Source organism: Stigmatopora argus, chromosome 10 (assembly GCF_051989625.1).
Source record: "Stigmatopora argus isolate UIUO_Sarg chromosome 10, RoL_Sarg_1.0, whole genome shotgun sequence".
NCBI lineage: Eukaryota > Metazoa > Chordata > Actinopteri > Syngnathiformes > Syngnathidae > Stigmatopora > Stigmatopora argus.
In genome coordinates, this window is record NC_135396.1 from 17,408,133 (window position 1) to 17,423,362 (window position 15,230).

Consider the following 15,230-nt stretch of genomic DNA (forward strand, 5'->3'; position numbering starts at 1 on the left):
ATTTGGAGAGGGCTGACTTTTGTAAATGAAGGTATATTATATCCCCTGAGAAGAAGGATATAAATTTACCTTCTTTGGACCCTGGTAGAACGGGCTCTCGCACGCCATCTGGCGGACGGAGACAGGTTATAGGTCTCCCATTATAACGGCTGCGAAGGGGATTTTTTACTACATGTTTTCGTCCCTATACAAAAATACAAGTACAATTATCATGAACTGTATTTAAATTCTACAATGTATAAAAAGACTAATATATTCATATCTGAAAAATCTATAAAAAAATGCAAATACTTGAAATACTGTGCTCACAGCGAAAATAGTTCCCCTCCGCCTGATTTCAATAAAAAAATAATGGGTTAATGAGAGTTTTAGTTCAAGTCTTCTCGCACAGTTCAGACCTTGAAGGGCAGCCCCCTTTCAGCGAGGTACAGCTTCGCATTTGGGATGTAACATTTTAAGAACCAGTCCTTTGTGAAGGTTTTCGTGATCCAGGCTTTCCAGTTGTTCATCAGTAGACAAGCACCAAGGCTTTGTTCTTGTTTTTTTAAAGCATGAGGACGGTCGAACTTGTAGATTAAGGCTGGCTCTACTATGAAGCCAGCAGCATTCCCACACATGATGATGATCTGCACGTTCAGTTGATCTTTGAATAAGAATGTCCGTGAAGGCATCCTCTTCCAAAAAAGGCCAGCTCATCCATGTTTAAAACTTGCTTCGAAAGATAAACAACCATTCTCTTGAATTATGTGACAGAACTCTTCCTACTCTTCCTCAGCCAACCATTACGCTGCTTCTTGGTCTGCCGTGAAGGCTCACTCGCGGTACTGGAACGAGGCTGAGGTTCATCTTTATTGTCATTGTCAGGAGCTAAGCTATCGTAAAAGGTTTTGGCTTTGGTTCTAATCATGTTGGTATCCAGAGGAATTATCTTCTCCTTGCAGTCCGAGATTCAAACCAATAGGGCATTCTTCATCTTAAGGATGATTTTATTCCTCGTGGTTACTGAATGTTTGCTTCTTCCTTGATGTAACGCACGGTAGATTCATTTATGATGCATTAAATGACGCAAGACGCTTTATGCGGCATTTTCAACGGCAATTCAAAATCCCACCCTCATCTATGGTCACGAGCTATGGGTCGTGACCGAAAGATCGAGATCCCGGATACCAGCGGCTGAAATGAGTTTCCTCCGCAGGATGTCTGGACTCTCCCTTAGAGATAAGGTGAGAAGTTCGGTCATCCAGGAGGGGCTCGGAGTAGAGCCGCTGCTCCTCCGGATCAAAAGGAGCCAGATGAGTTGGCTCGGGCATTTGATCAGAATGCCCCCTGGACGCTTCCCTCGGTAGGTGTTCCGGGCACGTCCCACCGGGAGGCGGCCACGGGGCCGATCTAGGACACGCTGGGGAGACTGTCTCCCGGCTAGCCCGGGAACTCCTTGGGGTCCTCCCAGAAGAGCTGGATGAAGTGGCTGGGGAGAGGGAAGTCTGCTGCCCCCGCGACCCGACTTCGGCTAAAGCGGAAGAAGATGAGATGAGATTCAAAATCTATACAATGTCGGAAGAGGGCGTAGTCTTTCTGTGCACAATACGAAATGTAATCTGAAGAAACGGCACGACGTACTTCTCGGCTTTTTATTATTCGTCGTGTCATTCTTCTAAAGTGAAATTTTAGCTTATTCTGCAATGATTACCACCCATTTCAGCACCGAATAAGCTGTGCCCTGACTTCCACCATTTTTCATCTGTCTCCAGCTTGCGAGTTTCAGTGCGGATTTTGACATTTTATATGTACTCCCTATTAAAAACATGAATATGGAAGTGAAAATTGAGAATCAGGGACGGCTTATACGCGATAAACTGTAAAATTCAAAATTTTTAAGGGAGCGGCTTATATGCGAGTAAATATGGTAAATGGGAGTTTTAGTCCAAGTTCTCATGTCCATCTGTGTGGAGATTGCATGTTCTCCTGTGTGGGTTTCTTCCGGGTACTCTGGTTTCCTCCCACATTCCAAAAAACATGCATCGTAGGCTGATTGGACACTATAAATTGCCGCTAGGTATGGATCTGTGTGTGCATGGTTGTCCGAATCCTTATGCCTTGCGATTGGCCGGCCACCGATTCAGGGTGTCCCCGCCTCTGGCCTGGAGTCAGCTGGGATAGGCTCCAGCACCTCCCGCGACCCTAATGAGGATAATAGTGGATCAGATAATGAAATGAGATGGCTAAAAGTGACGGTCCAAACGTATGTGAGGTTAGCAAAAAATGAATGTATGACAAATTTTACCTATTTAAGCAATGTTTGGATGTTATTTTTGGTAAAACATTGTAAACCAAAGTGAAAATATGACGAAAATAAAAACTCAATTGAGGTGCTGTTGCGTAGTTCTAACTTCAGGTGGAAATGACTAAGAAGCACTCCAGTGTGTTTTCCAGGGGTACACACAAACATCCATCCATATATCACGCTTTATAAGGATTATAGAATAGATAGAGCATGATTTATGGATGGGTGGATGTTTTATAACTCGCGTCACAACAGAAAAAGTGTTCCGGGGAGCACCTAGAAACTCGCCGGCACAAATTCTTCCGAAAATGACGTGGAAAGGCGTCGTACCTTAAAACTAAATTGGGTCAGTGCAGCCAGCAGCATCGTGTCTCGCCGAGTCTTCCCGTAACGACAGGGGAAAAGAGTGTTTCGGGGAGCATCGGGAAACTCGCTGGTGGAAATTCTTCTGAAAATGACGTTTGTAAATGATGTGGAAAGGCATCCGACGTTACGACCAATCAGGCATGCTGTGCGTTTAGGGCACATGTAAAAATAACGATTCATACATCAACTCTGCTTTCGGCTTTAACAAATAAAATATGAGTTTACACACTTAGAGAAGGTGAAGAAATTCAATCACTCGTCTATTAGGATCCGACAGCCGTTTCTGGCCACCATAAAACGTTGCACGGTTTGAACAAACTTAGCGAGAGAATCTTAACATACACACACCCGTAAATCATACTTTATAAGGATTATAGACAAAATTGAAAATTGGAATACAAATTTGAAAGTTTGACATCAGTCCCATAAACATGAGATTGTACCGTTTAAGTTCAAACCGGTGGCTGAAGCATCATAACACATCCCTCAGAAAAAGAGAAATGCATACAGTCCCGGCTGGATTGGATGCATGCATCTTGGGCGCAATTCACACAGAATTTACCGAATGGTAAATAAATACCAACCAAGGCAGCAAGAGTTTTGCTAGTATATCGAATACTCTTGTCCATCTATGAAATATTAATATTTTTTATTTGTTTCCTTATCAAGAAAATATATTCTTCCTACCACTGCTAAAAGTAAAACATAAAATAAAAATATGACTTAATTTTTATCTTGAAATTTTTCCAAATCACCAGGGAAACAAATGTGTATTTCCTCCACTGAATATCATGCCACTTCACATCCAGCTACTTGTAAATCACATGACAAAATCAAATACAGCCATTAAAAAATAAATGTCAGAAACGTAGTGTGAGGTCTCAACTCTTTGCGCTGTCTGTGAGCATAAACTTTAATCTATCTTTCTTCCTTATCGCTTATTCTGACCTGACGAAGTTTGTGAGGGGTGCTTGAACTGGTGCCAGATCACCACAGCTAGAATTAAACAAGCAAGTGTTGTCTAATTGCTGCATTGTAAGAAAATTAAACCCTTGCTAGAGCTGGGAGATAAAACGATAACGATAATTGTCATGAACTAATTTGTGTCAATGATAATATTGAAACTTGCGATAAAAATTTGATACTTTTAAACTTCAATTTCACCACCTGACCACCACAGAGAACGCTGTTGCAAGATGAACGCTAATTCCAGACCAACACTCAGGATAAGATGACGAGGAAACGTGTTTTTAGCATGTTGGCTACCTATAGAGGCTAACCCACTATCTTCATTTGAGGACATCTTGTAATATTTTTCCTACTTGATAAAGATTTTTTCCCATTTTATGTAAATATTCTGAAAATCTAAAACTTCTCTTGGGTTAATTTCATCCAACTTTTCTGGGAGGTAAATTTACTCTTTCTTTTTGTGAGGCTGAAAATAATCTGCTTTCCAATGGTGATGTCTTCTGTTGATTATTTAATTTATTTCATATTGCACAGCAACTTTTGATTTGAAGGTAAATTTATAAAAATAAAGACACCTGTCAAAATTTCTAGTAATTTCAAGTTTTATTCTTTACTTTTCATAGTGTAAGGAGGGAGTTGTCTTCTCTTCATTGCACAACAGAAATACTTTCAAAGTCATATTTCATATTCTCTGTTCTTGTAAAGTAACATATAGTTACTTTCATATTTGAATAAGGAGGAAAGTAATTTGCTTATTCACAGAGATTTGAAACAAAAAGCTCTACAGCAGGAAGCTGGCCTAAATAAACATTGTTTCAGGGCTGCAGGACTATTAGCAAGATATGAACTCTGCTTGTTGTTGTAATGCTTACACACAAATGAAGTTGTATGTAACAAGATTCAATCTGTTTTTCCTAGGTCTGATTTTGTAACATTACCATTTCAAGGGGCTGAAGTATTGCTTGACAACATCTCTCCTCTCCCAGGTAAACTGACGCACAACTTAATACATAATATCTAATCTATTTAACAACAAATTGCATTGATTTTCTAATGTTACTGTATGAAATATATCAGGAGAGGATCAGTTTTCATCTGAAGCCACAACAGCATTAGAAGAGATGACAAGAGGAATGGCATTGCTTGCTCAAGTAAGGCGATAAAACAATATTTAACATCAAATATTTTTGTCAGAAATAATAAAAACTTTTGATAATATTCTATAAATTTAAACTGCAATTACACCACCCAAACACCACAAAGAACTCGTGATGTGACAGCTTTTTTTAAATGACCACACAAGGTATATTTACATTTCTCTTTGTGAGGCTGAAAATAGTATGGTTATCAATGATTTTTTTCATATTGCACAGCAACTTTTGGTTTGAAGGCAAATTTACAAAAATGAAGATATCTGTTAAAATGTCTGCAGGTTTTTTATTCATTACTTTTCGTAGTGTAGGGAGTTGTCTTGTCTTCATTGCACAACAGAACAAAAACAGTTTTCAAAATCATCATATTTTATATTCTCTTTTCTTTTGAAGAAAGGTAAGGTAGTTACTTTCAAGATTGAATAACGAGAAACGTAAATCATTTACTTATTCAAAGAAGTTTGGAATTTGAAAGAAAAAAGATGTGATAATCGTGAGTTATCTATCAGCTGATTTTTATTTATTCATATGTCCAGGCATATTTTGTCCCTAAATTAGAGCATGAATCAAGAGTACCGTATTTTCACGACCATAAGGCGCAGCAAAAAGTCTTAATTTTTCTCCAAAATAGACAGGGCGCCTTATAATGCGGAGCGCCGTGTGTATGCTCGAAAGCCTGACTGAGAGCACTTCTTGCCGACACGCTTCTTATATAGAGAGACGGCGGACGTAGGCGGGGTCAGCCATGCGGAGGGGGTGTGTGTAAGAACACGCTAAAGCCATGCCCCTACCAGGTACCCGTATATAGTGTGGGCATGTTTATTGCAAAACAATTTCGGTTTGGTTTCTAAGGCCCCCGAAAATGAATAATACAAATAGACACGCTTACGAAGCTCAGTTCAAACTTCGAGCCATCAATTATGCAGGGAAGAGCAGCCGTGAGGGAATTTTAGATCAACGAATCCATGGTTCGCAAATGGAGGAAGCAGGAGAACGAGCTTCACCAAGTCAAGAAGAATAAAAATGAGTTGATTTGCGACTCCATGCGTGCCCATTGCCCATCTCACAGCAGCGGTGAAAAACCAAGTCACGAAAATGAACTCTGAGCTTGCCGTCATTCCCGGAGACTTAACTAAAGAACTCCAACCACTGGACATTGCCATCAACCGGGCGTTCAAAGCAAAGTTGCGAGCGGCATGGGAACAATGGATGATAGGTGGCGAACACAGCTTTACGAAGGGTGGCAGGCAGCGCCGGGCTAGTTACGCCACTATTTGCGAATGGATTGTGGCCGCTTGGACTAATGTGTCTGCTGGCACTGTTGTTCGAGCTTTTGCCAAAGCCGGCATCATTTCTGTCGAGCCACATGGCAATGTAAGTGACTCTGACAACGAAGAGAGGGAACCTGGCGTTTTTGATGAATCGTTTGGACAATTGTTCAATTCGGACACAGAAAATGAGGACTTTGATGGATTTGTGGGTGATGATTGATCAAAAAACGTGAGTACATTGTAAAATGGCTAAATAAAGTACAACCGAACTTAGTTTTGCTTCCGTTGCCTTTTTAAAAACGTGTGTCCGTATGTTTAAGCTGGCGTATGTTTTGCCATGCCTGGCTGCGTTTATTAGTGCGGTGCGTCGTGTGTGTCAAATACAGAAATAGCACTTGTTACTGAGACTGCGCCTTTAAATGCGGTGCGCTATATAGTCGTGAAAATACGGTAGATGTCTCTACTCACATTCCCTCTCTCAAACTTGGCTTGTGAAAAGATTTAAATACAGTACAGTGGTACCTCGACATACGATCGTAATCCGTTCTGAGACTGAGATCGTATGACGAGGTTCTCGTAACTCGAGCGGACGTTTCCCATTGAAATGAATGCAAAACAAATTAATTCGTTCCAGCCCTCCGAAAAAACACCAAAAACAGGATATTGGATTGGAAAAAATGTTTTATTTCTTCTAATTCCCCATCTATTAACAAAGTAACACATAACTAGTGGTTTAATAGAAATAAAATGTGTTTAATCTAACTAAAATTGGGCGGATTTCGCCGAGGGCACAAAAGGGGCGGGGGGGCTTCGGTTTTTTTCCCCCATACAACGCACTCGTAAACGGAACAAACACTCCACCCTCACGTTCGCTATTGATGGGCTGTTTGCTGTTGTACTATTCCCGTCAAAATATTCCGAAAATGATGCACACAAATGTCCTCACAATCGGATAACGCACGGCCACTTGCCAACGAGCAGCAGTCCTTTATCAGCGATCGCTCCGCTGCTCATGGGAGCTTCGGGGGTGCTGGCTAGCGGCTCCCTTTTAGCTTGTAGCATCTGTGGTCACATCCGCTTTGAACGGCGCCTATGATAGAGTTGCTACCGATCGAAATTTCCGTCGTAAGACGAGAATATTGTATGACGAGCGGTCGTATGACGAGGTACCACTGTAATACCTTATGATACGAGCTTGAGGCGTTCTGGGACCGAGCTCGTATCTCAATATACTCTCATCTCAAATCAATTTTTCCCATTAAAAAATAACAAAATACAAATTAATCAGTTCCCACACTCTGAAAAAAAACACCTACCATAGCATATTGCATTGGAAAAAAACATGTTTTTAATTGTTTTAATTCACAAGAGATGGGCAGAGAGATGGGCAGAGAGATGGGCAGAGAGAGATGGGCAGAGAGATGGGCAGAGAGATGGGCAGAGAGATGGGCAGAGAGATGGGCAGAGAGATGGGCAGAGAGATGGGGGGGATGGGGAGAGAGGGAGGGATGGGTAGAGAGGGAGAGATGGAGGGATGGGTAGAGAGGGAGAGATGGAGGGATGGGTAGAGAGGGAGAGATGGAGGGATGGGTAGAGAGGGAGAGATGGAGGGATGGGTAGAGAGGGAGAGATGGAGGGATGGGTAGAGAGGGAGAGATGGAGGGATGGGTAGAGAGGGAGAGATGGAGGGATGGGTAGAGAGGGAGAGATGGAGGGATGGGTAGAGAGGGAGGGATGGAGGGATGGGTAGAGAGGGAGAGATGGAGGGATGGGTAGAGAGGGAGAGATGGAGGGATGGGTAGAGAGGGAGAGATGGAGGGATGGGTAGAGAGGGAGAGAGGGAGGGATGGGTAGAGAGGGAGAGATGGAGGGATGGGTAGAGAGGGAGACATGGAGGGATGGGTAGAGAGGGAGACATGGAGGGATGGGTAGAGAGGGAGACATGGAGGGATGGGTAGAGAGGGAGACATGGAGGGATGGGTAGAGAGGGAGACATGGAGGGATGGGTAGAGAGGGAGACATGGATGGATGGGTAGAGAGGGAGAGATGGAGGGATGGGTAGAGAGGGAGAGATGGAGGGATGGGTAGAGAGGGAGAGATGGAGGGATGGGTAGCGAGGGAGAGATAGGGAGAGATGGAGATCGTGTGTCCGTATGTTTAAGATGGCATATGTTTGTGCTGGTGTATGTTTTTCCATGCCTGGCTGCGTTTATTCGTGCGGTGCGTCTTGTGTGTGTGTCAAATATAGAAATACCACTTGTTACTGAGTCTGCGCCTTTAAATGTGGTGCGCCATATAGTCGTGAAAATACGGTAGATGTCTCTACTCGCATTCCCTCTCTCTCAAACTTGGCTTGTGAAAAGATTTAAATACAGTAATACCTTGTGATATGAGCTTGAGGCGTTCTGGGACCGAGCTCGTATCTCAATATACTCGCATCGCAAATCAATTTTTCCCATTAAAAAATACCAAAATACAAATTAATCAGTTCCCACACTCTGAAAAAAAAAAATCCACCTACCATAGCATATTGCATTGAAAAAAACATGTTTTTAATTGTTTTAATTCACCTATGCTCAAAAAGTAACATACAGTACCTTGAGAGCTTAATGCGTTCTGGGACTGAGCTCGTGTGTTGATTTACTCGTATCTCAAATCAACGTTTCCCATAGAAATGAACTAAAAACAAATTAATTTGTTCCAACCCTCTGAAAAAAACACCAAAAACAGGATGTTGGATTGGAAAAACATTTGGATGGAGAGATGGATGGATGGATGGATGGATGGATGGATGGATGGATGGAGAGATGGATGGATGAAGAGATGGATGGATGAAGAGATGGATGGATGGATGGAGGGAGGGATGGAGAGAGAGAGGTGGCGAGAGAGGTAGGTTTGATTGTCATGTTGCGTTCCCTGTCTCTGTCTTTCGTTGTCACGGACGTCGATCTTGCACCCCATGTTTTTGTCTTTAGTTCACTGCCCTACCCACCCCATTCCCCTAGGTCAGGGGTAGGGAACCTATGGCTCGGGAGCCATATGTGGCTCTTTTGATGGGTGTATATGTCTCTCTGCTAACCTGTGTGGTAAAATATGGGAACCGCTGGTGAGAGACCACCTAAGTCCCGAACGCAGTGGCTTTTGAATCATAATTTTTCTTCATTACACTCTTCTGCATGCATACTCTCATTGATACTCATTGATTAGCAACAGTGAAAACATGTTCTTAAAAGAATTCAGAGACTTTTTTTTACTTTCAAAGTGGTGAAATGATTAATAAATGCACACATTTTCATGTATTTTTACTTTTAAATTCTGAGTATGGCTCTCAAGGAATAATGTTTGAAAATATGAATTGTTTATGGCTCTCTTTGTCAAAAAGGTTCCCGACCCCTGCCCTAGGTCCATGATTAAATAGGAAGAGCTTTACTGGTTTGCGTAAGAAAGAGGAGTTTTTTTAAACACGGGTGAAAATCATTTATGTCCTCCTGCCCGCTCACATTGGTTCTTATTCTTATTCCGTCCCAATCATGGGATTAATTTAGTATTGACTCCCATCCTGCAGGACTCTTTTGACGGGACTCAAAATTGTATTCAGATTTTCTATTCTTTCACTGGAAAAGTCCCATTTGAATCCTGTTACCCACAGGATTTCCCAAAAGAATTCATGCTTTACTATACACCTTACTGGGTAAATTGACTTTCACTAAGTGCTAATATGTCTTTTTGTATTTGAAAGGTCTCAAACTATGACAACAACACGGGCCTCCCATTAGTTCATCTGTGGAACATGGTGGGAGAGAAGGTAAGATGCTACAATGTGCTTGTTTTTAATCGATTTGAGTAAACAAGTGATTGATGGTAATGAAATTGACTTGATGCACATAAAATTTGGCCAATAAATCTTAATTGTGAGGGGATTCACAGCTATTTTTAGGCATATGGCAGGCATTGTAAAACACATTCAAGTCACAATTTTACCTCGAGTTTTGTGAATACTATATACAGAGGCTCCCCTACTTACGAACATTCGAGTTACGAACAGCGGTAACGAACATGTCTGCAAATTGCGTTTATGTCGAAAAATGTTCGTAAGTTGGATTTTGTATTGCGCACCTTTTTCCGAGTAGTGCTTCTTTCCGCCGCTAATACTGACGCCTGGCGCTGTGAGAGCTCAGCTCACCCAGCATCTACCTTCCTCTGCCCAGTTCGTTGCAATGCGGGGTGCGTGAACGTGTCTCCAGTGCGCAAAGAACCTTTTTCATTTTTATCATTAAATATCTCGTGCATCCATTATTCAATATGGTTGGTGAAAATCGAAAGGCTTTTAGTGAGGGAGGTGCAAGGAAGAGGCAAGCCATTTCATTTGAAACGAGTGGCAATAATAAAGAAGCTTGATGCACGTGAGAAAGTGGTGAGCGTTGCACGGGAATGCAACTTGAATTGTTCGACCGTCAGTACCATTTATAAACCTAAAGATCGAGCAGCAGGACGCAAATATTGAACGTTGCACAAAGTTTGCAAATCAATTGAATGATGCCATACAGTGCTTTCTAGTAAATCTCTCTCTCTCTCTAATGTATGTATACAGTACTGTATGTATTCTCTCCATTGTATTAAATGTTTTTTTCAGTACAAACCAATGCTGGTTACTTATACAACCCTTAAACATACAAATGCACTTATAAAACCTTCAATATACTAATATAGGCCTTAAACATAAATTATAATACAAAATATAGCACTGAATCAACTTACAAACAAATTCAACTTATGAACAATCGCTCGGAACGTAACTCGTTCGTAAGTAGGGGAGCGTCTGTATTTCATAAATGATTTAATATATACTTGTCTTTGCATCACTGCTGTAATGAAATATAGGCACAACTTGTGAATATTTTGCTGTGGTATCTCTACATAGGAATGCTTCTAAATATGAAATGTTCAGGTTATGAAACCCTTTGATATGCAAATTACTGATACAATAAACAAAAACAAAATAACGGTGACGGCTTTTCGGAAGAAACTGTCTGTTTGTTTGTTTTGGCTGGTACGGTCCGGTAGCGCTTGCCAGGGCAGCAGGTTAAAAAGGTGGAAGCTAGGATGTGGATTGCCTTTTATGATGCTATTTGCCCTTCTTAGGCCCCGGGAGTTGTAGATGGTGGACAGGAGAGGTAGGGGACAGCTGGTGATCTTTTGAGCTGTGTTACTCACCGTCTGCAGTCTTTTCCTGTCGGCTTCTGTGCAGCTTCACTGACACAGCGTAGGTCAGCATGCTCTCAATGCTGCAATTACAGCTATAAGTTGCTTCGGATATGTCTCTATCCGTTTTGCACATCCAGAGACTGAAGTCCTTGCTCACTGAGGTTTAGATGGATTACCAGACGTGAATTCCCATCTCTCAACCTCTTAGCCAATCATCTTAAAGCCTGGCTGTTGGATGAACAACATTGTGATCACAACTCTGCCTTGAACTGTGCTACTAGTCTTTTGTCCTATATTGCTTTATTGATTTTATTTTCAACTTGTACAAGGGACTAAATATGGAAATTAGACTTTGGCTATAATCTTACATATTTACATATGTATGTTCATTAACATGAATATGTATTGTCCCTTTATTAAATAAATCAAAACTCAACTCAACTCATGGAGAGTTTTTGTGAACTGCAGTCTTCAGCTCTCCCCATAGATTCTTGATTGGATTCACGTCTGGACTTTGACTTGCCCATTCTCACACCTGAATAAGTTTATTTGTGAACCATTCCATTACAGATTTGGCTTTATGTTTTGGATCATTGTCCTGTTGGAAGATAAATCTCTGCCCCAGTCTCAGGTGTTTTGCAGACTAAAATGGGTTTTCTTCCAGAATAGTCCCGGATTTGGCTCCATTCATCTTCCCATCCATTTTTATCCTTGTGCCTGCTGAAGAAAACCTGGCCCAAACCATGAAAATGGTCTGTTCAGGGTGAAGATCTGTGTTGCTTTCACACCAAACATCGTTTTGCATTGTGGCCAAAACGTTTGATTTGTTTCATCTGACCAGAGCACCTTCTTCCACGTTTGGTATGTCCCCCAGGAGGCTTGTGGCAAACCTTAAATGAGAATTTATGGATATCTTTGAGAAATGGCCTTTTCTTGCCACTCTCCCATAAGGGCCAGATTTGTGCCTGAGATGAGTCCGACCACAGTGGTGTCATCGGCAAATTTGTTGATGGTGTCAGACTGGTGGGTTGGTGTAAAGTCGTGTGTACAGGGAGTACAGAAGAGGACTCGGTACACAGCCTTGAGGGGACAGTGTAATGGAGGAAGAGAGGTGGGGACCAAGTCTAACAGTTTGTGGTCGGTTGGTTAAGAAGTTCTTAATCCAGCAGCAGATCGAAGAGGATAGTCCAAGGTGGGAGAGTTTTAGTCAGAATGTCCGGTATTATAGTGTTGAAGGCTGAGCTATAGTCAATGAAAAGCATCCTCGCGTAATTCCCATGGTGCTCCAGGTGGCTCAGTGCTGTGTGTAGACCAATGGCGATAGCATCCTCAGTGGACCTGTTTGCTTTATCAGCAAACCGGTGAGGGTCAACTAAGGGAGTCATTGTATTCCTGATATGGCGGTCGACCAACTTTTCAAAGCACTTCATGATCACAGGCGTGAGTGTAACAGGCCTATAATCAATCAGGCTGTCAATGGTTGGCTTTTTGGGGACAGGGATAATGTGGTGGCAGATTTCAGGCAGTATGGAATGATGGATTGTTGCAGGGAACAATCGAAAATTTTTGTGAAAACTCCAGCCAGCTGTCAGCACAGGCTTTGAGCACCTTCCCAGATACTCCGTCAGGGCCAGCAGCCTTCCTGGTGTTCACAGACCACATTACCAGTCTCACTTCCTGTTCCTGAAACTTCAGTGTATTGCCGCAGGGTGGGGGTGGGGGTGTTGAGACTGGGTCTGATTTGTCAGTCTCAAAGTGGGCAAAGAAACGGTTCAGTTCCTCCTTTTATTATCTTTATTTGTGGCCTTGTTAGCCTCCAGAGTGGAGTGTATGCGGGGGTGAGGGATAGGCAGAGATGATCTGATCCAGCCAGGTGAGGGAGGGAAGTGGCTTTATAAGCATGTTTGATATAAAGAGTTCGGCGTTCAACATGCTATGCTCCGCTGTCAGTCAGAGTTGTGTATTCCGGGAACATGATTCCACCTCCGGCGAAAGCTCCAACAACAGTGCTGGCCGACACTTGAGCCGAGTCATCCACAATCCATTTTAACTCGCGTTGTGCATCACTCCCAAGCCTTTGATTCTCCTCGCTGCTATATCGGCATTGACAATTCATTCCAAATCGTCACGTAACTCGTGCGACGCTGCCTGACCGAATTACTAATGTTGGAATAATGATTAATACGCTTAAATCATTATTGGTAATATTTAATTAAAATTGGAAGACATCTTTCAATATATCTGGTTACAACTTGCAAGGAGGATACTCGTAACGCCGCTTCGTTCACAAGCATTCTGACGTGCAGTATATTTTTCATCGTATTTAGTCGCGACAAACTGAAAACATTTAATGTAATCTGATTCAAAACAATTGCCATTATTAGATCGAAACCAAAACACCTGCGTAAGAATTTGCAGTATAAGCATAATAGTTTCTTTATAAGGTAAACTGCCGGCGTCCCAGACAAAACAATTTATGAGTCCTTCGTAGATCATTGCGAACTTGCATCTGGGTGTCTGGGTTGCGAGGTATATCTCCCAGTAAACAGTCCTTGGAGGGTGAGGTGTTATGTCAACAAGCTGGAGCCAGCAGGGTGACCTCGAGTTTGCCCCAGTCTCAAATAAAAGACACTTATACAAAAGTAATTAAAATGCATGCATCTATAATATTATCATGAATTAATTTATAGCCTTTATTACTTATTAAAAATGCTTACAAAACGTATAGAAACATCCCATAATAAATCCAACAACTATGTTGGCCATCCATTAGCAAAGCTGTTAAATTGTGTTCGATCCATGGCTTCAGTCCATTTTCCAAGCGTTCACACCCCCATGCTGTTGTCATTCACGTCAGGCATTTCCTCTGTATAGCTCTAATATGCGGTTTCTTTCAGTATGGTTAAACGCGCTGCAAGCACACGGAAGTCAAAAGACTTGCCACTCCCCTGGGATGTTTTGAATGGATTTACCGTAATGTGAACGTCCGCTGGGTTGATCTCAATAAGTAGCATGCCAGCAAGAAATAAAACCAGTCAATCATGCGGTCAGGGCTATACAAAAATTGAATTTTGTGCACAGACAAGGCGCACCAAATGATTGGGCGCATCGACCATTTTAGAGAAAATTTTAGACTTAAGTGCGCCCTATAGGTGTAAAAATACACTACTAGTTGTTCTAAGGAAGTAGGAGTATACAGCACTGGTAAGTCTTCAATATGCCCGCTCGGGTTAAGCGCATTTGTCCGGCAAAAATGACTGAATAGAGGCTACGCCTTATATGCGCATAAATAGACGACATGCACGAAACTGCAAGGTGACAAAGACGAAACGCCATAATGCAAGACAATTCAGTCGATACGATCATTTATTTCAAAGTAGAGAAAAGATAAACATGAAACTATAGGCGAATTAGCTTAGCCTTACGGTGTTCGTTGATAGCGCTGGGAACCCTCATCTACAGAGAGTGAGACAAAAACACACAGCTCCGCTTTATATGAATTAACAGTGCATGGTATTCTTTTCCGCGAACACGAACGCGAAACAGTCAACTTTTAGACGAACATTGAAAACTCAGCTGAAAATGTTTGGCGTACGCCATGCGAAAGAACTTCAACTCTAACTACAACTATAGGACCCCAAGCTGTCTCTCAAAGGGCCTAAACAGCATAACATGAAAACTTAAGGACCTTGAGCTGCCCACTTAGGTGCCTGAATGGAAAAAACAATATACTAACCTGCCTGTTAATGAAAACAACGGAAAACTTAGGAAATTTATAACATTGTGAAATTGTATTTTTTTTCATTAAAAAGCATCAGGTTCTCATCAAGAGAGACTTATTTCTTTTTTCAAATTGAATAATTTGATATTTTGCATTTACAAAGAGGGGCATATCAACTTGTTTATGATATTGACCTTAATAATGTGCTTTTGATTCATACAGTATCTCAGAAATACCACGTGCGATGATTTTTCTTAAGATTT

At 41.8% G+C, this 15,230-nt stretch overlaps 1 protein-coding gene across 1 annotated transcript in view; it reads left to right on the forward strand.

Moving 5' to 3' along the window:
* Positions 1 to 15,230, forward strand: part of akap1b (A kinase (PRKA) anchor protein 1b) — a 73,448-nt gene that overhangs the window by 45,521 nt on the left and 12,697 nt on the right. Inside the window, exons 8-10 of the mRNA XM_077610669.1 lie at positions 4,538 to 4,605; positions 4,697 to 4,770; positions 9,781 to 9,846. Of these exons, the coding sequence (XP_077466795.1) occupies positions 4,538 to 4,605; positions 4,697 to 4,770; positions 9,781 to 9,846 (208 nt within the window). The remainder of the gene's footprint in view (positions 1 to 4,537; positions 4,606 to 4,696; positions 4,771 to 9,780; positions 9,847 to 15,230) is intronic.